This window comes from Rhododendron vialii, chromosome 1a (genome assembly GCF_030253575.1).
Source record: "Rhododendron vialii isolate Sample 1 chromosome 1a, ASM3025357v1".
NCBI lineage: Eukaryota > Viridiplantae > Streptophyta > Magnoliopsida > Ericales > Ericaceae > Rhododendron > Rhododendron vialii.
This window is the reverse complement of record NC_080557.1, coordinates 41,021,741-41,045,320: the sequence shown is the minus strand read 5'-3', so window position 1 is coordinate 41,045,320 and position 23,580 is coordinate 41,021,741. Positions and strand designations below refer to the sequence as shown.

Genomic DNA, 23,580 nt, shown 5'->3' with positions numbered 1-23,580 from the left:
TTTTTTAACCATATTTTTTAATATATAAACGGTCTAAAAAAATTAAGTGCTCAAATTTTCACTCCGTTTGAATCAATGCAAAGATTTTGTTATTTTTATCATATTATTCTAAAGGGTCATAATTAATTTTTATTTATAAGACTCTCATAATCACATTTTTCTCTACAGAGTCCTGAATAAAGAACATATACTTAATATGAGAGCCCTAGAGATAAAAATGAATTATGACGCTTTAGAATAATACGATTAGAATAAACAAGACATTTTCACCGATTCAAACGGAGTGAAAATTTGAGCACTTAATTTTTTGAGACCGTTTATATATTAAAAAATATGGTTAAAAAATTAAGTACTCTAATTTTTAATCCGTTTGAACGGGTGTAAAGATATTATTATTCTGATCATATTATTCTAAAGAGACATAATCAAATTTTGTCTCTATGGCTCTCATAATCACGTTTCTACTCCATAAGATTGCAAATTGATGTTAAGTTTTTTTTTTTTAACCAAAACGTTGCCCTTTTTAGTCCCCGGGTCCTTGAAAACCGAAGGCAAAATGGAGATTATCCAAAAGGTAGAGGGTATGGTTGTCTTTTTGGCATGGCTGGATTCCAAAATGAGAAAATGAGAATTGGAAAAGCTTCTATTATCAGATTCTGCCTTTTATTTTAGAAACAAGAAATCAAAAAATCTATTTTACTCAAAATCCATTTTCTCTTTTCCTGCCAAACACCCAAAATCCAAAAATAAGAATTTGAAAATGTAAAAAATGGCCATCCAAACACCCCCAAACTCTCAATGGCCGAGTTCTTGGCGATGAAGTCATGAAGAAGGAGTAGTGGGGGACAGACAGGTGGGGTCCCCGCTCACTTTACCTTCCCACGCCGTTGGCCCCACTCAAAACTGGCACATGACTCCCCACTGCTTCTCTCTCTCTCTCTCTCCACTATTTATATACAGAGCGCTTCCTGGAGCTTCACCCTTGCAAAGACTCTCTCTCTCTCTCTCTCTCTCTTCAACAATCCTCTCGGTTGTGCATGGATGGATCCCTCTAGTGCACAACAACAGCAGGTAGGATAAACAATTTCGAGTACTTTCCTCTTTCCTCTTTCATTTTTTTTTTCCCTCTTTGTTCTTTATGGTTTCTTGGTTGCTTCATATGAGGCTATGAGCATGTTTTTCAACCCATCTAGTCTATGCATTACTTCTCTGGACTCTCTACTTTTCCTTCTTAATTACTCCTTCTAATTTCACTAATTATGACATCTAAGCCTTAGTTAAGGCGATGGGTGTTTACTCTAATTTCACTTTCTCAATGGGTTTGTGCCTTTCAAATGATTTTCTTATTTTGGCTAAAAATGATATTGAGTAATGTTAATGGTTGCCCATTGGATGGTATACCGTATATATTAAAGTTGTAGAAAGTTTTGTTAAAATGATATTTATTGTTCTCCCTTTTCTTAATTAGGTGGCGTTCCGGTAAACTAAATGGACTAAAACTTGTATTTTTACGAATTTTTAAGAATGTCATTTTTTGTACATACATTTATTAAAATACACTATTTAGTGGAAACAGCTTGACTATTGATATGCATTAGCCTATAGTCAAATATATAGCAGAAACTCACCCAATATTCTGTATTAATTTTATTTGCGGAAAGATTTTGGACATAGAGGTGTTCGGAGTCGTTTGATGCTATGCTAGTAAAATCTATGCACATCGAACGACTGCGAACGCGTCTATGTTGGAAGCTATACTGGCATGTTTTTCTTCCTTGGTACAAAAATCTTAGCACGTGTTTCTTTCCTTCGGGTAGCATTAGCATCATCACCCAAATAAATTTGTTGTAATTTGGTACTTGATAACTTCAGGAAATGGCAACTCAAACCCTAGAAAGCATGTTGGTCTGCCCAGCCACACAGCAACTGGAGAAGAAACCAAAGCCTCCACAGGAGCAGGCTCTGAAATGCCCCAGATGTGACTCCACCAACACCAAGTTCTGCTACTACAACAACTACAGCCTCACCCAGCCAAGGTACTTCTGCAAATCATGCAAGAGGTACTGGACCCAAGGCGGGACCCTCAGAAACGTTCCGGTAGGCGGAGGGTGCAGGAAAACCAAGAGGTCATCGCCACCATCGTCGAAGATCGGCCAGGACCAACCGATGATTGCAACCGTCAATCCCGGTCCCCTCTACTCCAATGACCTCAGCCTTGCATTTTCCGGGACCACCCACTATGAAGGTGTCGGAAACCCTAGTTTCCACAACCCTGCTGCCGCCGCCGCCGCCATGTTTCTTGATCCCCCTGGTGGGTTTTTCCAGAACTTGTGTTATGGGATGGGGAATGGGAATTTGGGGAATAATGTGGAGAATAATGGGGTTGGGGAAATGAAACCACAGCTGTGGGGAATTCCATGGCAGAGTGTTGGTGGAGATGGGAATTGCATTGGGGATTTTGATTCCGGCTCAGGGAAGCAAAGCTGGAATGGAATTGGTTCATTTAATTGGCATGGGCTTGTCAATAGCCCTCTCATGTAGACAAGACTGTTTGGAAATGTGCTTGTTTGTTTTGTTTTAGGGGAGAACGAAATGGTATAATTTTCTTTTTTAATCCTTTTTTGTGTTTGTTACTGTATACTATTAGACTTCATTCACCTAAATCATCTCAATTTTTTTTTTCCATCCATCCCATCTTTCCTTGTTCTTGAAGGAGTACACTCCCCGTCTATTGGACTAAAGTGTTATTTATTTGAAATCCACGCCGAAAGCTAGACAGAATGATTCGAAACGACAGCTGCTACTAACGCAACAATCAATAAAACAACGATGCGTCATTTTATTTGTTCGTATTGTTGTTGCGTGAATAAGCTTTTCCCTTATAAAAACTTGAGAGGCCGCGGCGGCTCCGTTCCTGTTTCCTGCCTCCGTTCGCCCTTGATTTCAAATTATAAATGTGCTTACAAGATATCTTTCCTCGGGTGTTCTTGATTTTGAGGTAGATTACAAGACAGAGAACATTATGAGAATACCATAGGAGGATGAGATTTGGAAATAATTTAATAACAAGGTCCCAAGGAAACACATCATTGTGGTAACTGGTAACATACTAGTAACATGCATGGTTACTACTACTTTTTAGGCCATGTTTGATTAGAGATTGGATTAGGGGTGAGAGAGTGAGTAAGAAATAGAAGACTCGGGGCCCGTTCGGGAGCCTCATTATTTTTATATATTTGAATTGTGAGTTATTGATTTTGAATTGAGACCATTATAGATCATGAATCTGATAGAGTGTTTCGAAGATATGTATAAAATCAACAGAGTAATGTCCTGGAGGATAATGTTCAAGGGTATTTTGAAGATAATGCTCAAAATAGATTATGAATTTGAGAAAATATTCTAAAATGAGAATGAAAAATCTCCTTTATGGTTGATTCTCAAATTATGCCTCTAAAGTGTAGTTTTGAGAATGTATTGTGACATAATGCATTATCAGAATTAGGCTCTCCAACGAAACCCCCCCCCCCCCCCCCCCCCCCCCCCAAAATGTAGAATGAGAAGCCGCAATTTAGCTCCCAAACAGCCTCTCAATAATTATAGGGCGAATTTAACTACAAAGTGGATTAGGGGGGAGAAAGTAAGAAATAGACTCAATAATCATGTACTGTTTGCAAGATGAGAGCATCTGTATTCAGAGGTCCCCACGTTCTTTTATGTCATGAGGTCACATGTTCAAATTTCATGAAGAGCAAACATTCAAAAGTTTGGAGTTACTAAAGGATTTGCTCGATCGTTTACTTTATAGCTCCGAAATTAATATGTATATGTTTGCATAAATTGACCCGAATATCTGAATATCTTATCCATTTGAACGTAGGTCCCAGTAGAGTGGTGAAAAAGGATATTGGGTTACGTTAGGAGTTCAACTTAATTAGGAGTTCAAATTAGTTATATCGAATCTCCACATGTGAACATGTGATGTTCTTCACTTTATATAGAGAAATAAAAAAAGGAATATGTGGTGTCGTTTCCTGTCTAAAGAGAATTATATTATTGTTTTGTAGTAGTTAAAAATAGTGGCTGTTTAATTCAATCCACTTGTTCAATATGGTTCTCGAGGAGAACATTTGTGGGGATCTTCAAATGATTTTGGAATTATAAAGCGCTTGATGAGGTGTTCTTTTCTTCCCAAAGAAATAGCATTAGAATGTCGCTAAGTTGGTGGGTTTGCTTCTCATATAATCGATTACGGTTTGATTTTCGAGGTCAAACCGCAAGAAAGTAATTTCTCGTGAATTCTCTAGTCCTGGCATAAATGACTTGTCTTCGACTGGAGCAGAGAGAGAATCAGCTGATGTATGCGTAAGTTAGCCGAGACATTCCTGACTAAAAAAAGAAGAAAGAATGTCAGTGGAAGAAAGCATGAGCCGCACCAATTTCGAAATACTAGATTTTCCTCACTTCACACAGAGACAGAATCTAGCACAAAGATTTGGGCGTGACTGAGAGAATATCTCAGAAACACTACTATAATAATTTGAAAATTTTAACAATGTAGAGTGCTGCTTTTTGACAAAATTGCTGGAGTAGTTGGGGGCCGAAATGACAATTTGATCCTCGTTCAACACTTGGCTCCATTATTTGGAAAGTACCATTTCACACTACTCTTCGGCCATATTTTGATTATATTACCCCAGTGTTAGCCTGGTGGTTAATGTCTGAGGCATAGGAGTTTGCTCCCTCTTAAGTTTTCAAATTTGAAATATTTCAAGTGCTATCAATTGTCAATCCGCAAAGAGCTTTGCTCTGGTTTTAGTTGGATTTCTTGTTAGTGTACGGTGGAATTGGATTCCCAAAATTAGTCGAAGTGTACGTCAGTTAGTCCGGACAACTTAGTTATTGAACAAATTATTCAATTATGAAAGTATTGGGCCATGTTTGAATAGTAAACCACCAACCTTTTTTTTTTTTTTTTGGAGTAACCCACCACTTGAGGATATATATAATTCTGCAGAGGGAATTACTCACACGGCTCTAACTTATTAAATATCGGATTAGTTGTATAACGAATACATTTACTAATTTAAAGTGCCATAAATAATTATTCATAACATGTACTTTTATTTTGTCCAGCCCTCCCTCCCAAGAAATTTCAGTGCCGGGTGGGCACGGATCACGTGGTGCCGAGCACACATCTCGGCCGTCCAAACGTGTTTTGGACGGCTCAGATCTGTTTTGGCTTAAGGGAGTAATTTGATAATTTTACACTAAAAAAATTACCCAAACAGATCTGAATCGTCCAAAACACATTTAGACAGCCGAAATGATGCTCAACACCACATGGCCCTTGCCCACCCGGCACTGAAAAACTTCTCCTCCCTTGGGGTCTTCCGTATTCCACGACTACCTCTTCGGCGAGGAGCTGCCATGAGTTGGGTCACAGCACTAGGGCCCTCCCCTTGGGCTGAAAAATATGATCCAAATCGTTTATTTTATTTTACCATACTATATGTCAGAGCATCAACAATGGACTAACAAAAATTGGATAACCAGAAGTTATAAAATCACCTTTTGGTTATCTTTTTTTAATGAAGATCAAGAGGGTAATTTCACTTACCTTTTGGTTATCCATTTAAACTTAGCAACCCTAAGCTCCACAATTCCCAATCAAAATTAAGTTAATCGGACATCAGTATCATTATCAACAAAAAATATTTTTCTTAATATTCCTTTTCACAATCAAACTAGCCATTAGCTTTTCACAAAAACAAATGTTTTTCATTTGTGTAGCTATCGATGTCTGATCAACTTAAATTGTTGCAAACATTACATTCTCGACGAGCTGAATAAAAATGACGATGGATCAATTCATTTGGACCCAAGACGGGATCTTATCAAGAGCACAACAAACTAATGTGATCTAACTCACAGCAGGCGAGTCTTAAGACAAAAAAATAATCTCAAAAATTAATATGATGAATTATTTGCCTTTTGTTACAAAATTAAGGTAATAGCAAAACAACATAACATAAAGGGAAAAAAACCGAAATGATCCTTGTGTTTAGTATTTGTGTCAACATGGTCCCTACAGTTTGAATTGACTCGATTTACACTTTGTAGTTTCCATTTCGTTTCAACTTGGTCCAATTACTAACTGTCGTTAGCCTCCGTTAACTCCCGACACAAATGGGTCCCTTTTCTAGTGAAAATTACCAAACGCTTTCTTCTCTAACCTCGCAGACCTAAAACCTTTTCCTAAAAAGCAAAATCGAGTCAATTTTTTCTAAAAATCGGGTTCTCTGGCCCGTGTTCTTTTTTCTAAAATACTTGAATTATTCTTCCGCTATTCAAAAGGTGACAATGAACACCTAAACTCTATACCCGGTGGAGACACTAAGTTTTTTTCTAAACCCCTTTTATGGCCCAAACTATGGCCAGACTTGATTCTCCTTTACCCGAAAATATGTAGGCAGCTTGATGAAAACTCGGTTCTTTTTAAAATAAAACTCACTTCATTTTCTAAAATTCAAACATTTAAAATATCCGAACCCCTTTTATAGAATATAAAACTCCTCATTTTTTCTTTTTTTTTCAAAAACCACGTCGCAATCCATAAGAATCGGATAACTTATTTTGGCCATAATCCCTCTCACTCCTTCCCTCCGAAGGCGAACGAGACACGTTTCGGTCGAAGGTAAAATCTCGAGCGCGACAAATAGAGAATGGAAGCCGTGAAAAAAATGGAAAATGGAACAATGAGACTCTGTGTTTTGGTTTAGAGGTATATTAGGGTAAAAGGAAAATGACAAATTGCGATTTTAAGCCTAAAAAAAGGGCTCATTCGTGTCTGGGGTTAACGAAGTCTAACGGCAGTTAGTAATTGGACCAAGTTGGAACAAAATGAGAACTACAAAGTGTAAATCGAACCAATTCAAACTGCAGGGACCAAGTTGACACAAACACTAAACTACAAGGACCATTTCGGTTTTTTTCCCTAACTTAAAATAGAGACAATAAAAAACACAATATATGTTAAATGCAATTCTTCCGAAACTATTAGAAACACAATTGATCAATAGGATCAATCGAATTCCTTATTCATACTTTCATTGTCATTTACCTCTTGTCTTTGTAGGAGTAAAATATCGAAACGTATAATTAATCGATACTATTACAACCTCGTTTACTATTCGTAAAGTTAATTCGCTGAAAAATTAATGACTCCAATCATTGTGAATCTTTTGTCATCCTCATCCATCAATTTCAAGACACCTTTGGTAAATTTTGTCATATTCTCTCTTTTGTTTTTCCTGTCGAGACGAAAACAATTAATTAAACAAAAAGACGCAAAGCTATAGAAGTCAAGATTAGATATACAATTTTTTTTTACCAAAAAAAGAAAGAAAAAAAAAACGATATATTTTCTTTGAAAAATACTTTGATCATAATATTAGGACAAATCCCACGTGGTTATTGTGCCATCAAGCGTGAAAGTAGACAAGGATCATTGTCGGTCAAGACTGATCGAATTTCCCCAAAAGACCCAGCTAAAATTTCACCTTTTTTTTTTAACACTCTTCATTTCATAACAAAGCCCGAAAGCAATACAAATTTCATCAAAAAAGATACAAAAATGAACCAAAACTACGTAAACTTCAACACAGGCACCTCTTGCAGAAGCAAGACCGACCAAATTGGCAGATGAGAACCAATCTAACTTTGAACAGCAATTTTGCCCATACCAGTATTCCGGTGGTCCATTTGCGACCATTGAATCACATGAGAATCACGAGAAGATTCTTGCGTGATCCAGTAGCTCAGAAAAAACACAGAACACCATTATAGGTAAAATTAGGTATAGAATATTTGACCTCGTGCAAAGCCACAACCTAAAGTTGGTTCGCGTTAGAAAAAAAAACAGAAACTCCAACCCACTTGCCGAACCAGAGATTATACGAAATCAGTTGCAAGAGAAAACTGAAGCTTCTGCGAGTCTACTTTGTGCCACAATAGTGATCCGAGATGAACCCTAGCTCAATTAAGAGATTCATAAAGTAGTACCAAATGGAAAGACACAAGAAAATGTATAGATAAATGCAAAGAGCAATAGAAGGAAATTATACCCACGGAATCCCATCTTCACCGGAGTTTTAGGACCTTGGCTTCTCCTTCTTCTCTTTGAAAAGTGCCAGAAGAGACACGCCAGACACCTTCACAACCTTGAATCTAACTCCAGGGATATCTCCCACTGCATGCCCCTTCCGACCAAATCCTGCTATCAGCACCTCGTCCTACATGCCAACGACAGTAACAAAATAAAAACCTTTATGCACATAAAAAACCGAGGAGGAGGAAATAAACAGCTTTGACATATATGACGCAGCAAGGGATGAAGATATCTTAGGGCTCACATTTTCCTCAATATAGTTCAAGCATCCGTCATTAGGCACGAAGGCAGCAATCTTCTTTCCGTTCTTAATCAGCTGAACTCGAGCACATTTTCTAATAGCAGAATTCGGCTGCTTCGCCTCAATACCACTGTAAAGCATCGAACCAGACAAACGTTAGTCAGGCCATATTGGGTGGAAGAGAAATAAGGTTGAAGTTAAAAGCAGGAATTGAGAACCAATAGGAAAACACCATTGTCTTACATTTTCTCGAGAACAATGCCTTTTGCATGGGAGGACCCAGCAAATGGCTTCTTCCATTCGTTGCCAAGATGAGACTTTTTATACGACTTATCAGCCCACCTCTGCCTTCTACGGTGGGACTTCAGCTTACGACCAGCTCCCGATCCACGTGTCTTCCTGTAACAGGTTAACTGAAGATTAGAAGCAGATACCAAAAAATAACTGCTAATAATCATCGGATGTAGATAACCCCATTAAAGAAACAAGTGCACCAAATAGTGTATACTGAATGCTGAGAATGACCATGAACACACAAAGGTAGAAATGTAGAATTATAGCAATTAAAACACATAATTAGTATGTATTTCCCATGCCAATCTCATGAGGCAGAGGCAGAAGATCTGCTCCCCAGAATAGTTGGATATGAGAACACCTCCCACAATAAGCAGGATTCTTCCAGCAAAGGAGTCTCTACTAATAAAATGGACAGTTAATTTGTGACAATTTACCATTGGAGTTTACAAACATGGGAAAGCTTGCCCCAAATCATCATAGTTGTCGTGACACAGCAAATTTAAAACCCAAAACACATTAACAACAGAAGGGAAAAAATCCACATGGCGGGGATTAGATACCCTCTACTTATCTCTCTCACAATGCACGCGTGCTCACGGGTGCGTGCGCGCGCCCACACACACACACACACACACACACGCAGACCTAAAACCTCAGCCAGCTAGAGTAATGATATTGAAAATTCGTCATCTCAACTACAGCAGATTAAGCACCATCGATTCCAGCGGAGCCAGAAGCATCAAAATTCACAATACAAGACCATATTAACCTTGCAAAGCCAACGGCTGGAATAAAATGGCCCCAAAACTGAACAAGTCCTTGAAAAATAACCTTCAGATGGATTGCAAGTTAGTATTTCCTATGATATCAGCCTGATAACATGCTCGAGCTCAACGAAACGTTAGATCACAACTACAACGGTTCATATTACACAAACCCATTTGCCATATTTTCATTGATCCGAAATACTCAATCACAGCATTAACCAATCACATGAGTACAAGACAATAGTAGGGACTCCATAAGCTATTTCCCATCAGAAAAAGCTAATCAACATGGGGTAGAAATCATGCATAATACATGATTGGTTCTCACATTCACATGGTAGTATGGTACCAATGGTTCTATACAGTCGTTCATTAGCATAAGAGTGACCACCTCACAAAAGGCTTCTCACAATCTAATGCTTTGTTATAGGGACTTGGGAACGAGAGTATGAGTCTAACTATCGGATTCATCTAATTCTTTCGGTCAAGGTCATGAATATCGTACCGGACATGGTACCATTTTTGTCACTTGTACGGTACATACCGGTATCAGTGTCCTACTAGATACAGTTTCAAAATTTTCATTTTTCAAAGAACTATATATATAAACACAAATTTCATCTACACTATCCGACATTATGTTACACAATAAAAATTAGTGTAATGATTGTTAAATTTTAGGAGGACAATAATTTTTTATCAAGGAATATGTTCAGATTTAATTTATAAAAAACCGTAGAAACGACACGCAAGGATTGAATACTAGGGATTTCCTGTTACTAGGTAGGGTATACTGAGGTGTGGTATGCAATTTATAAACAAGTAACGTTCCCCCAACAAAACAATAAAGAAAGAAATATGTTAATGCTTCTCTAAACATAGCCCAGTGACATTAAGGCTCAAATGCCGAAGAATCTATGTCCTTTGAAAGAACTGGAAAGGGTATCTGTACGGATTAAAGGAACAGTCGAGAACTTCACAGGAGCCAATTATATTGGGTGATCACCCAATATATGGAGCCTTTTCCTGTTCAAGTGAATTGCTTGCCAAAGTATCCACCTTTGACTTTTTTTCCCCTCTGTTTTCCATGGCTTTTCTCCTCTTGATTCACCGACGAGTACATACCGTTGAAAAGTGTCGGAGGAGGCGGAATCTGCTGCTATATGCCGGAAGTTGACCGGAAGGAAATCGGTGGTCATGCATACCTGTTTTTCTCCAAAATCGGAAGTACCGGTGGTACCAGCCGATACCGGTATGGGATAAACAACCTTGTTTTCGGTTGATGCCCAACGCATGTTCTCCCTTTTTCAGTTTGAAATTCCTGTTCTTAGACCAACATTTTGACTGAACTAACGATGATAACTTCCATCGCCTCAGATCCAATTTATATCTTATTATTGTCTCCGTTGAAGATCAATAAACTGGAGGGGCACGGTGTACATGCTCACAATTATGCATACGCCAATACATATATTTATGCGCTTGTAGAAAGTTCATGAGCCTCAGGAAATCACTAGAAAAACAAGTGTGATGTAGTCATAGCCGTGTGTAAATAGAAAGTAAAAATGTAGAATTATAGCAATAAAAATACATATTTAGTACATGGAAATTTTATAATACATATGTATTTCCCATGCCAATCTCATGAGGTGATGGCAGAACAGAAGTTCTGCTCCCCAGGTTAGTTGGGTATGAGAACGCCTCCCACAATAAGCAGGATTCTTCCAAAAAAGGAATGTCAACTACTATAACATTGAAAACTGCCACAGCCTATTTAAAACCCAAAACACGTTTAACAACATTAAGAAAAGTAATAAAAAAAAACCCCACGTGTTAGGGATCAGATACTCTACACTTCTCACTTTTCACACACAGAGCAACAACAGCTCACACATGCCCTCGAAAGCAAAAACCTAAAACCTCAGCCAGCTAAAGTAATAAGGAAATCAATCATCTAAAGTCCAAACTTGATGCGGTCCATGATTAATGCAATGAGTAGTTTGGTAGTTTCAAAAGATTCAATGATTTGGGATGATAAAGAGCCTACTTGGGATATTTACTAGATCATTAAAGGCTATGACTTTTCATGAGCCTTGTGTCTTTTTATTTAGGGAAGTTTGACCACATATTTAATGCATTCAACCTTTATGTAACACATTCATCCTATCCAACCATCTAGGTATGAATCATTATTTGCATTCACACATTCATTCTGCCTAGACCTATTGGGAATAGGAGTAGTTATTTGCATTCTAGTATTTTGGAGTCTATACAAGTCCTTTAATCTCAAGAGCTTGAATTATGATTGAATGAATGAAAAATTAGCTTTAAGCTATTAGATTGCGTGATGCAAGCTTTTCTTTGGTGTGATGCTAAAGATCCCCTAGGTGTGATGCCTTGGGTTTTCTAGGTGTGATGCCTAGACCTATCCTTCTCTAACCCTTCATCTCGTTCTTCTTACAAATTACTATTCACATCCACTGTTCACAGCCCAAACAAAACAGCCCCTTGTCTTTGTGTTTGATTAAACTTAGCCCTATTTCAATCTGTCCTGCATCAAAACTTGAATAACCAACATGAATTCAAAAGTTTGACAAGTCATTATGGAATTTTTTGATGAAATAACAAAAAGTGGAAAAACTCCACAAATTCAAGGGATAAAGTAAAATAGCAACAGGTTCTGCATTGAGAACAATTAAGATTGAAAACTTCACAGAAGAAAAGGTTAACAACGTTAAGGACTTCTGATTCTTATGTCATCATCAGGGCATATAACAACACAAGCACAACCAACTCCGGTGGACTCAAAAGCATTGCAATAAAGAGATTGTGAACATTGCAAAACCAATGCCTGCCATCAAAATGCACATAAAACCAAGCAGGTCCTAGAAAAGGAACCTTCAAGGCTTGCTTAGATAGATATTTAGGGCTAAAGAACATGGACTTACGATGGTAATATTTTCTGAATTGTCTACTAGTTGGCTAGTTAATATTTTCTTGCCATGACTAGTTGTACCAAAAGAATACATGTGACAACAATCTCCTTTTTCATTTCGAAAATTTCCATTTTTAGATCAAAATTTTGACTGAATATAAGATGAAATATTTTCCGTGGTTTCCGATCCAATTAATATCCTTGGTTTTATTATCTCCTTTGAATATCATCAAACTGGAGTCCTACATTGTACAAGTTTCGTTTAATATTACGAAAGATAGTCAGTAAATCACATAAAACCACATCTCAAGCTCACATTTATGCACAAACCAATACAAACATGCACATATACTAGTTCGTTGGCCTCAGGAAATCACTAAAAAAAAAAAAAAGTGCGAAATGGAAAAGTGATTTGAATGAGATCGAAGGTCCATACCCCATGGCGGCAAGCAAGAACAAGCCCTTCGACTGCGATGGACGAGAGGCTAACGAACCCTAGTCCGTAGAGGAGACGAGCTACTAGGATTTTGGGGTTCTTGGGGGAGAAAAAGCCCTAAAACGCATACGGGCATATTTTAAAGGCCAGTGGGTTTTGTAATATTTGAGGAACCGTTTTCTGTATTTGTTTCATATTTCTTCCCCGGGCGACTATTTGCAGCCCTGTATTTTTTTTTTTAGTCCGTTAAATTTTTTTTAATTATACTCGACAGTTAGTTACCAAAATTGAGATATATTTTCAGCATAAAATTACCGAAATAATATTTTTTTCAACAGCTATTTACCGAAAATGTATATTCGACAGTTGTTTACCGAAGGTTGAACATATTTTCGACATATAGTTACCGAAATATAATCTTGTTTTCAACAGCTATTTATCGAAATATTATGTATAATTTTCAACAACTATTTATCGAAATGTAATGTAATGGACTAAGGGAGAAAATACGGGACTGCGAATAGTCGACCCCGCTCCCCCCTCGAGAGGCCCGTAGATCTTTGTAAAGGGAAAAGCTTGCCTTACCCCCTTACCTGTTGCGCTTTACCTCCTCGACGTTTGAACTTAACCATGTAACCCTGACAGGAATTATGGATAAAAAATGATAAGATACATAAAACCCAGTCCATGAAAGAAAATGAATAGTCCAGATTCACATGTACACTTTCATAGACCAGGTGAATATGAATTATTCATTTCCTTTCATGGACACTTTCATGGATCGAGTTTCATGTATTTTACCAATTCTCTTTATGAATTAAAATAACGGGAGGAGTCAACTACTCCCCTGTTTTAAAAGTAAAAATTGGACTATAGGTACAATATAAATTTGAACACAAGAACGCCATTATCGGGTAAGCTTGTTCCCACCGATGGATCATAAGATCTGCTACAAAGCCGAAGCTATTTTTTTTCCGATTGTTTTTTTTTCTTAGGTTTTTGTTCTTTTTTCTTGTATCTTGATTTGTTCCAACTTGTTTTTCTTATTGTATTCGGACGTGTTGAGTCCGTTGTAATTGTTAGTTTTATATTATGAACGCAGTTTATGATTTTCTAAATAAATAAAAACCCGCCATTATCTAATTCCCAAATTACAAAAATGTAACTCTTGTTCTTCCTGTCCTTCTTCCTCTGTATCATCATAACCATCCATAACCAAGAGTGCACAAAGGTTTTTTTCTCCAATTCTGTACTTTTTTCTTTGCTTAGCCACTTCATCAAATAATATTGGGACACTCGAAGTAGTACAAACGTAATGCATTAACATATGGTTAGTCACGCGGCGGATAATGTTCCATCAATTATAGCGCAGGGCTGGGAGAGTCTGCCAATAGATCACCATAGGCCATCCATCAATTATGATGAGAGTTGCTGGGAGTTTGTACTCAATCTGAACAGATCTGCCTGTACCTGTATAAACACTAGATGCCGCGCCACTTCACCTGGGCCTTATGCAAAAACACCACCCCATATTACATTTCTGGACTACTGAGAATATGGATGGGCACAGTGATAGAAGTCCCATGGGCCGAACTTTAAGTACATTGCCGACTGGAACGACAGTTGAAGATCAAAAACAAAAAACCGGAACGACAGTTCAAAGTATTTTGTGTCAGAGATTAAGGCAACAACATATACTGGTAATCCCAGAAGCTGATTCAATACACCAACACACTAAGAAGTACAAACAGAGTTTCTCTTGAATCCATACTTAAATCACAACATACAACACGAAGGCAGCAAAACCATAAGATTATCAAACCCCAGACCAAATATACGACAGGTCAAGCTTTGTTAGCTGAGCACAAATCTTCTCAAGAAAAGACAATGTAGGCGAGCAGCAGTTCCTGCAAAATCAGGCCAGGTCTGTTGTTATAGGACTGCATGTTAAATTTCAAAGGAAAACGATATTCGTCACTGAATGTATTTCACCGTTTTTCACCTCTCTACGACTATACACAAGAAGCCAACGTGCAAAATGAAGGGCCCGTCAATTCGAAAAACAACGAGCATCACCAAGTTACTTAAGAAGCCACACAAGAGGTATGGAAATCCAAATGAAATATTGCAGTTAAGAATAGCAGCCTTCAGAAATCATGAATTAACAAGAACTAACCTTACCCATGTACTTATTTCTGCTGTGGCTTCTTCCACAAAACCCCAAACTTCTTCAGCACATTCCCATTTTTCTTCTTCAACAAATCATCGTCATTGTCTTCAGATTCCGGTGAACCATACTTCCCTCCTCGTCCCACAAAATTCCCATTGTTACCCGTCGAAAGAATCGATGCAGCTGCCTCTGCCGCCTTCCTCCACTGGTCAGACTGCACCTTCAGCCTCCTTAGCTCTGTCTCCATTTCTGAAGTAACCGCCTGTGCTGCAGCCAGCTGCTCAGCCACCCTTGCCGCCCTCCGGCTACTCTTATCTGCTTCCTCCGTCATATAACCTAGTTTCATGAGAGCCTCTCTCTCTGCAGCCCTAGCCGCTTCTACTTCAACAAAAATCTCATTGTTCGCTTTTCCCTTGTCTGTTTCCCTCCCCTTAATTTCAGACTTCAACATCTCATTCTCCTGTGATATATGTTGTAGTTCGGTCTCCTTATCCATCAAATTTCCCTTCAAGTCTTCGACATTTTCCTTCAATTTCTTGAGTTCTTTTTCCAGTTCAAATTCTCTCTGACTCAGAATGTTCTTCCCAAGCTTCATATGGAGCGCCTCGTTCTCCTCTGAAATACCTTGCAATTCAGTTTCCTTGTCCATCAAATTAGCCTTAAGTTCCTCAATTTCAGCTTTTGTTTTGTTGACTTCTTCCTCCAATTCAGTTTCTCTCAGACTCGATGCAGACTTAATCCTCTCAGCCATTTCATCAGCACTTCTGATTCGAATCGTGCTTTGAATTTGTTCTTCGTGATATCTTATCTCAGCAGTTTCTAATGCAGTTCTTAACCTTATTAACTCTGCCTTAACAGAAGCAAGCTCCGCCTCAAGCTCCATTGATTTCCCTCTCTTTTTCTCAACCTCTGTAATTTCACATTCAATTTCGTTATCACCACTGGCATTAAGATCACCAATAAGTCCTTCGAGAAATTCCACACGTGCCCTAGATTGATCCAAGTCTGAAGATAAGCAATTGTAAGCTTCCTTGGCTTTAAAACCATCCAACCTGAGGGTCTCAATGGTCATTTTGGCAGTTTCAAGTTGCAGCAAGGTCTCACCAACAAGTTCTTGGGCCTGAGCTTCCGATTCTTTGCACTCACTTAACTGTGTTTTCATGTCTTCCACAAGCGAGAGACTTTCTGCTAGATTTTCTTTCACAGCTTGGAGCTCTTCATTGGATAACTCTAGGCGTTTTGTTTGTTCGGCGTCAGATTCAGCAACCAATTGGAGTTGGTCTTTTAGCTGCTGAATCTCATTTGCAGCGGATATCTCCAAAAGCTGCTTCTGGGACTCTTCGAGCTCTGAAGAAACAGATATAAGCTGCTTCTTGGAGTCCTCTGCATCTTCCTCGGCTTTCCTCTTTGACGACTCCGAAGAACTCAGCTCGTCTTTTGCCTTCTTTAGATCCTCCTGAAGTTGAGAAATCTGGGACTGCAACTCAGAAATCCTGCTTGGATGCTTCTTCTGGAGCTTCAAAGTAGAAAAATGATGGATTATAAATTGCATGCATTACACAAGCACAAAACCATATAGAAAATCATTCTTGAAATTCCAACCAATTGTTAATACGATTCCAATTTTAAACAACTCAGAGTTTGCAAACAATTAGGTAAAATAAATCATGACACCTTTTCAATATGATGAAAACTGCAAAACATCACGCTATGAGCAGTCTGAAAGCAGCAAAGAGCACAAATATAGCAACAAATAGGAGACTTGGCCATGGAATTACATCCACAAAGGAGATGAGAGAAATTCACTGTCTGAAGAATCAGTAGACAATTGATCTCCATATCACAAACAGTAAGTACAAGTATATAAGAAAGGAGGGTGGGAACAGATGCCTGGTGCAGCAGTGATGTTTCCTGAGAGAATTTTCCAAATGATCAAACTTATATTTCATTCACAAGCAGAAGAGGGAGAAGAGAAGAGCAAAACAAATATGAAGTTTGAAAAAGAAACAGACACAGAAGGAGAGTTGCTCAGGCCTTCAAAAGACCGTCATGTGTATTCTTGTTTAAACTTTGCATTTAACTTTTGTGGAGCCATTACGAATACGCTTTTACACGAGTTTAGAGAGACCAGGTATTATTGGACATTCTGCAAGCTGTATGTAGAGTAAATTTGGTCAGTTCTAATTGCTTTGGGAAGTACCTCAGATGCTGGGCTTCTGGGTGACTTGCGCTCAGTGACTTTTGGGCTTCTATCTTTTGGCGTCTTGCTTGCACCATTTGATGACGATGTAGGAGCAGTCTCTATCGTAGTTGTCTTGAGTTGACGTACAACCCGTGGAGAGATCTTTTGAGGTGCTTCCGTAGAGTTGTTTCTGCTCCCAAGATCAAAAAAACAACCGTACAATTGTCAAATAACAAGAATCAACAATGACGAGGTTTTATTAAGAAAAAACAGTCCTCAACCAGAAGTTATCGCACGAAGAGCAGGTGAGAGTTATTTCAGATTAACACAAGGAGCACAATCTAGTGAATCAAGCTGTCTCAAAGATATATTCCCATGTCACAAAAATGATTTGGAAAGCACATTAAGTTAGGATAGTATAACGATAAACGTAAACTACTCATTTGTAAGAAATAGGGAATTCATTTCAAACAACTAAGTCAACGTGCAGTAAAACATTAAGTACACATTCTCCAGAGTATGCATGCAAAATTAGCAGAATCTTGAAGCGTACACAACCAAATGGACTGATTTGTCCTGAATAAAAATGGGAATGGGCAGTTCTCAAGTCTATAATGAATCAAGGTCAGCCCGTCTTTAACAAGAAAAGCTTTTCGTGAGTTTGTCGTGGTTCAATGTCAATGCTACCAGTGGTTCATAACGAGTTAAATTTTTAGATGAGCTACTTGTTGACAACTTATCTATAATTCAAGATATTTTAATATAGTCGCAGACTTTGTTCATCTGCTCAAAACAGATGAGCAAAGGCAAATTGAGCTCCCAGATTCAAGCCTCCAGTCATAGACGCCAACACTCTAAGTTGCACATTCCAAATTTAGATACACGGAGAACAAAAGGACCAGTAGATTAACTGTAGTTGGCAACAATTCTGCAGACACCAGCAGTGAGAGAAAAGGCAAAGATGGATATTCAAAAATCCCATTTTGTAGTGGTTCAAAATACTTTGAAATTATAAAGGTCTGCGCTCTTCTAAATTTAGGTAAGTTCACATGTAAGATTGGCGTTTTGCGTCCTTGGCAGCATGAGTGCCCCCACTTCCACCCGCGAATATGCAGGTTTCACAGAAGGGCCCTCCTTAAGACCAAGACAAGAAACGAAATTACCCAAAGGAAAAAACAAAATGTTTGTTTGATACTGAGAGAAAGAAACTGCAACTCAACTCCTTCTATGGAAGCTGAACCTCAGCCGCAGAAAGGTATTACTTCAAGTTGTCCACATTCACCACTCACCAGTACCAGTGGCACTCACATGGATTCTTCCAGATAAGTAAGAAAACCGATGCAAATACGAAACAGTGAGTGGAAACAAATTAAAGCCATCAATGTTTAGAGTATTCAACAACTAATTATTTACTTCCAATGGTCCCCTAACAGTAAAAAAAGTCAGCCCCATCTGATAATAACGGATACCCAAAACCTATATTGTATAAAATAAACTACTCATGTGTTCAAGAATTATTTAAGAAAAATAGGAGAACCCATTTTAGAAATGAACAACAGCCTGTCAATCTGTAGCACAATTTGAAACAGCACTTCAGCCCCCAGAGTTAGTCTGGTTGGTTGGCTGGTCTGCTTCCCACATCATTGACTAGGGTTCAATTCTTGGGAACAAGCCGCAAGAAAGTAATTTCTTGGCATCCCCTAGTCCCGGCGTGGATGGCTTGCTTTTGACCAGACCGGGGAGTGGATTAGTCGAGGTGAGCGAAAGCTGACCAGAACACTGAACACCCCTGACCGTCAAACAAAAAAAGGAGCACTTCACTCACCATATGGGTGCTTTCAACGTCAATGGAGAAACAGATATAAACAATGGGAATCAATAGACTAGTTGATGAATAATTACTATGCAGTTATAAAATCTGAAAATTCCTTGGGGTAAGAAAACAATAAATTCCAGCAAGCAACTTTTAAGGGAACACCCACCAAAGCAATTGAAGTTACCTTGCCTTTGGTGTCTGCATAGTTACAACCTTAGTAGGGCCACAAAATTAAAATGAGATCTCTTCTACTTCAATGCTCCCAGGTCCACACACCCTGCAAGAATTCAAAGAAATCACAAGGAGAGAGAGAGAGAGAGAGAGAGAGAGAGAGAGAGAATCCAATGACAATAAATGTTACACCACAATGGAGATAAAAAATGGTTGATGAAGGATTTGTGCAACTTAGAGAAAGATATACGTACAAACAAACTACAGCAACTACTTTCAAATTACTTAAAGCTAAACAATACATTCAAATGTTTGAATTTCAAGGCATGGGTTGAAACACCATCATTGTGAATTATGATCATGAGCCAACTACAGCAACTTCCACAGGAGGAAGTGGAAGTTGGAGGAAATACCCAAATTACCCCTCCTGGGATACTGTTATCCTGCTAAAACTTTACCCAGAAATCCACCAAACAGACAAACACAGGGGTAATTTCGTCAGTCAAGTAACCCACCCTCCATTTTTGCCGTGACTGACGGCACCAGCTGCTTCAGTAAAACACAGTGGCGTTGAAACTCGAATGCAAATGAGGAGTTTAAAAATGGAGTAACTTTACACTAGCCAGAACGATTCGACTCACCGATTGGCCCTTGACAACTCAGAGCACTCTAAAAGAACAACAAAGAACAAAGAAATTTGAACATTGTCGCCTCGAAATAATAAACAAACCTCGTATTGAAGAAAGGATCTCCACTATGAGAGCAAGATTCAAAGCAAAATGATGTCAATCGAAGGTCTAACAACCCCCAATGGCTCTTTTCAATGTTATGTATATACTGATACGTTCAGAGAGAGAGAGAGAGAGATGTATGTCAGTAGCCTTTCAGAGATTCAAAAATGCTTCTTTTTAATACCTCAAACTTGCGGCCCAGCTTATAGGCACCTCGACTAATCATGCGAACCTTGTATAAACTGGACTCAAAGGATTGATGGCATCTAAAAGATTTCAAATCTAAAAATTTAGGAAAAAACAAACTCTTAAATCTCAGTCCTAGATTAGTAGGCCAACCTGATTCGAAAATACTTTTGGAAAAAAGCCTGTAGAAACTTGAAGCTACGAAAATGGGACGAAGACTTGACACTGTTGTCTTTTGTAAAGAGCAAAATCCAAAAAGAGAGCAAATCCAGCATCCCAAAGCAAAAGTTTAAAAAAAAAAAAAAACGATTAAACAAACAATGGGCCACGGGGTGTGTTATATTTTCCTGTCTCGCAATTTTCCCGAGAACCAAACAGAGGGAAACTACTGGAAACTGAAATACAGGGGAGGAGACAATATGGGTTTTTCATTCTTACCGAGAATGTGGATCTTTGGCGATGCTGCTATAGGAGTTCTGCTACTGCTCTGGCTGTTTTTGTCATTTTTGTTCTTCTTTCCTTCGTCTTATCTTATCCTTGCCAACCCAGCTCCCGAGGCCACCGCTCTCACTCTCTCTTTCTATTTCTGTACACTGGTAAGTGGACCGAATGAATAATGCATTTGTCTTGTGTATTTTTAGGGGAGAAATAGAGCGAGAGACAGTAGCGTGTGATTGATCAGTGGAGTGGGTGGGCGGCCAATGACAGTGACTCTGTGAGAAATGATCGTAATTGTGAATTCATGTGTTTCGAACGATCTGTTCAAGATAAAATTGCTCTTAGAGTTACGTTATAAAATAGTACTCGCTAGCATTATAGGACCGATGGTTTCAATTGCAAACGGAAGGTCTACTAACACAATATCAATATGACCGATGTTTTTAATCGCAAACATAAGGTCTACTAACACAATTTCAAAATACGATTCCGGACACAAACCAAAGTTTTGTTCCAAGCGGCATCACATTGAATAGCTTTGATTAGTGTCATAAAACTATGTGTTTTAGTCACCTACATAGCACGGAGGTATTAAATTGTGTCTAAACTCTAGAGTTGTGTTCTATGAAATTGTGTTACTTGCGTTCACAAAAATTGATGGGTGGAGGATCTCTCACTCTTCCCATCATTTTCGGGCTGTGGAGACCCAGATCTGGAGTTCTAATTCTGGGTATTAGCTCTTGCACTGAGATGCTCGTCGGTTTGGTTCAGGGGACGGTTTCATAAAGACATCTAGAGATAGATCCGGTGGCAATCATACGACAGGAACAAGATCCAGTAGCGACCCTCCATCCACCCACCTTCACGAGCGGATTATTGAGTCCGACATCGCTACCGTGCGGCTTTTTCTTTTTCTTTCTCTCTCTTTTTGTGTTCGTGTATTTTCGAATCAATAGTCATTTGCACGCACGCTTGTACTTTCTTTCTTTTCTTCTTTCATGTGTGATATGACATGATATGTTTCGTGTTCAAAATAATGGAGGGAGCTAGAGAGCAGATGAAGCAGCCAAGCAGGGGGAGAGAAACAGGGGACAGGGATTTTGTCGTTTTACAAGAGCGTCTTAAAAACACTTCATTCAATTAGGCCCCGTTTCAAAATTAAAAATAAATATTTATTTTTTAATAAGATAATTTCAAATTCAAAAATAATGTATTTACGTAAATAATTTTTTTAGCAATATGGATCTTGTTTGATAAATTTTATCGAGATCTTTTATACGGTGCAAAAAAAAATTTATTTTTTTATTTATATTATTTTTTAGTTTAAAAATGTGAAATAAATATTTATTTTTTTAAGAAGGTATTCTGAAACGGAACCTACTATCTCCTAAAACACTTTTTAATCACTAATTCAAACATGATTTTGAAACTAATCACGTCATTGAATTTGGATTCGGATCCCCATTCCACGATTCTCTCTCCCTGCCCCCTATGCAGTAGTCTCCTCGCCTATCCAAATCTCCTTTAAAACAAATTCTTGGAGTCCATATCTGCTTTAAATTAAAACCGGGACCCAACCCCGTTCTGCCAAGGTTTAAGGCTCCGTTCCGAAACGTGAAATAAGTACTTATTTTTTAAGAAAGTAATTTTATTAAGCTAAAAAATAATGGGTTTATTAAAATCTAAAAATATGCAATATGGATCTAGTTTAAAAGATCTCATTGAGATCTTTAATACGGTGCAAAAAAAATAAAAAAATTATTTTTCATTTACATTATTTTTAGTTTGAAAATGCGAAATAAGTACTTATTTTTTAAGAAAATATTCTGGAACGGGCTCTAAGTATTTATTCCAGTTTGACGAGACAGATCATTCTTTCGCAATACAGTTTTGAAAAATGGATGTCAATTAGTATTACTTGGAGTTAATTTTGTTTGATGGGTAAAAATAATGGAGGATCCATGGCAACGGAGCTGGGGTGGGATTCAAAAACTGAGTTTCAGTCCAGTCCGGTATGATCAAGTCCCCTCCAGTTTTGAGCGTTGGTGAATTTGTTCGGGATCCAAAAAAATAATAATAATTGGGGATCGTTCGTTTTGTAGAAACTGCCAAGAGAGACATTTATGCAAAAAATCAGTTTGATCGGACATGATTTTTTATATGAAAAATTCGCGTTTGGGTGAGGAAAAATGGTGTGCCAAATTTGGTTTGAAATTTCAACCGTCCATTTTTTATTGCATAAACCGGATTCGTTCATATAGCATACCATTTCTGATCAAAACTTCTTTTTGGCATAGATGCTTTTCTCACTAAATCCTAAGGGATAGACCCGCAAACAATCGAAAATTACAGGAGAGACGGAAACCATATTACTGTAAATTGGAGTGAAACTCAGTCCAGAATTTAAAAAGGGGTTTCATCTGGGTCCCGTTTGATAACAATGATACATGAATGAGATTCGTAAGGATATGAGATTAATACTGTGATTGGTAATGAGAAGAGATTGATAATGAATATGTTTGTTTGGGATGAAATTAGATGATGAGATTATTAATATCATGTGTTGTTTTAGATGAGATTGAATTGATAGAAGAAATTGATAATGAGAATGGATTGGTAATAAAAATGGGTTGGGATTGGACTACAAATACAAGTTCCAAGATACCCCTATAGGCCGGATTGTTCATCCCATGAGACTACCAATCCGGAACAATTTTGGAAACCAAACAAAGTATTACTAATATCATCACTTTAGCAATCCAATCACAACCTCCAATCTGTTTATCAAACGGGCCCTGAGGGAAGTCCTATAGTACACACCCCTTATTAAGGGGTGTACCGTATATATCATAATTTTAAACATCGAATTTAAAAGTGAATGATCCGAACCATCTATTTATTAAATCAATTAATAAAATGAAAAAATGGTTGAGCAGGAAACCTGTTGTTCTCTCCTCCCTCACCCTCTCCAAAATGACCACAAATTATATAACATAATCATAACTTTTATGACGAGAACAAAAAAAGGCATTTGCTTACC

General features: G+C 38.1%; 3 protein-coding genes across 7 annotated transcripts; 1 reads left to right on the top strand and 2 right to left on the bottom strand.

Moving 5' to 3' along the window:
• Window positions 1–910: 910 nt before the first annotated feature.
• Window positions 911–2,689, top strand: LOC131317989 (dof zinc finger protein DOF2.1-like). The gene is made up of 2 exons (XM_058347784.1): window positions 911–1,071; window positions 1,873–2,689. The coding sequence occupies exons 1-2, from the start codon at window positions 1,042–1,044 to the stop codon at window positions 2,539–2,541; spliced, it is 699 nt and encodes a 232-aa protein (XP_058203767.1). The 5' UTR covers window positions 911–1,041; the 3' UTR covers window positions 2,542–2,689.
• Window positions 2,690–7,845: 5,156 nt separating this feature from the next.
• On the bottom strand, window positions 7,846–13,009 carry LOC131317922 (small ribosomal subunit protein uS12). Its single transcript, XM_058347663.1, has 4 exons — window positions 12,847–13,009; window positions 8,655–8,810; window positions 8,415–8,541; window positions 7,846–8,294 (listed from the first exon to the last, which is right to left on the bottom strand). Exons 1-4 carry the CDS (start codon window positions 12,849–12,851, stop codon window positions 8,154–8,156), a joined length of 429 nt encoding a protein of 142 aa, XP_058203646.1. The 5' UTR covers window positions 12,852–13,009; the 3' UTR covers window positions 7,846–8,153.
• Window positions 13,010–14,541: 1,532 nt separating this feature from the next.
• On the bottom strand, window positions 14,542–20,938 carry LOC131317442 (interactor of constitutive active ROPs 3). 5 transcript variants are annotated; one of them, XM_058347054.1, is made up of 6 exons: window positions 20,541–20,728; window positions 19,916–20,022; window positions 19,199–19,291; window positions 17,217–17,388; window positions 15,028–16,532; window positions 14,542–14,753 (listed from the first exon to the last, which is right to left on the bottom strand). In XM_058347054.1, exons 3-5 carry the CDS (start codon window positions 19,216–19,218, stop codon window positions 15,036–15,038), a joined length of 1,689 nt encoding a protein of 562 aa, XP_058203037.1. In that variant the 5' UTR covers window positions 19,219–19,291; window positions 19,916–20,022; window positions 20,541–20,728; the 3' UTR covers window positions 14,542–14,753; window positions 15,028–15,035. The 5 variants fall into 5 exon arrangements, with proteins under 5 accessions (XP_058203037.1, XP_058203079.1, XP_058203124.1 ...); XM_058347096.1 differs by lacking the exon at window positions 19,916–20,022 and having other exon boundaries at window positions 15,023–16,532; window positions 20,541–20,938; XM_058347141.1 differs by lacking the exon at window positions 19,916–20,022 and having other exon boundaries at window positions 20,541–20,938.
• Between the last annotated feature and the right edge of the window lie 2,642 nt (window positions 20,939–23,580).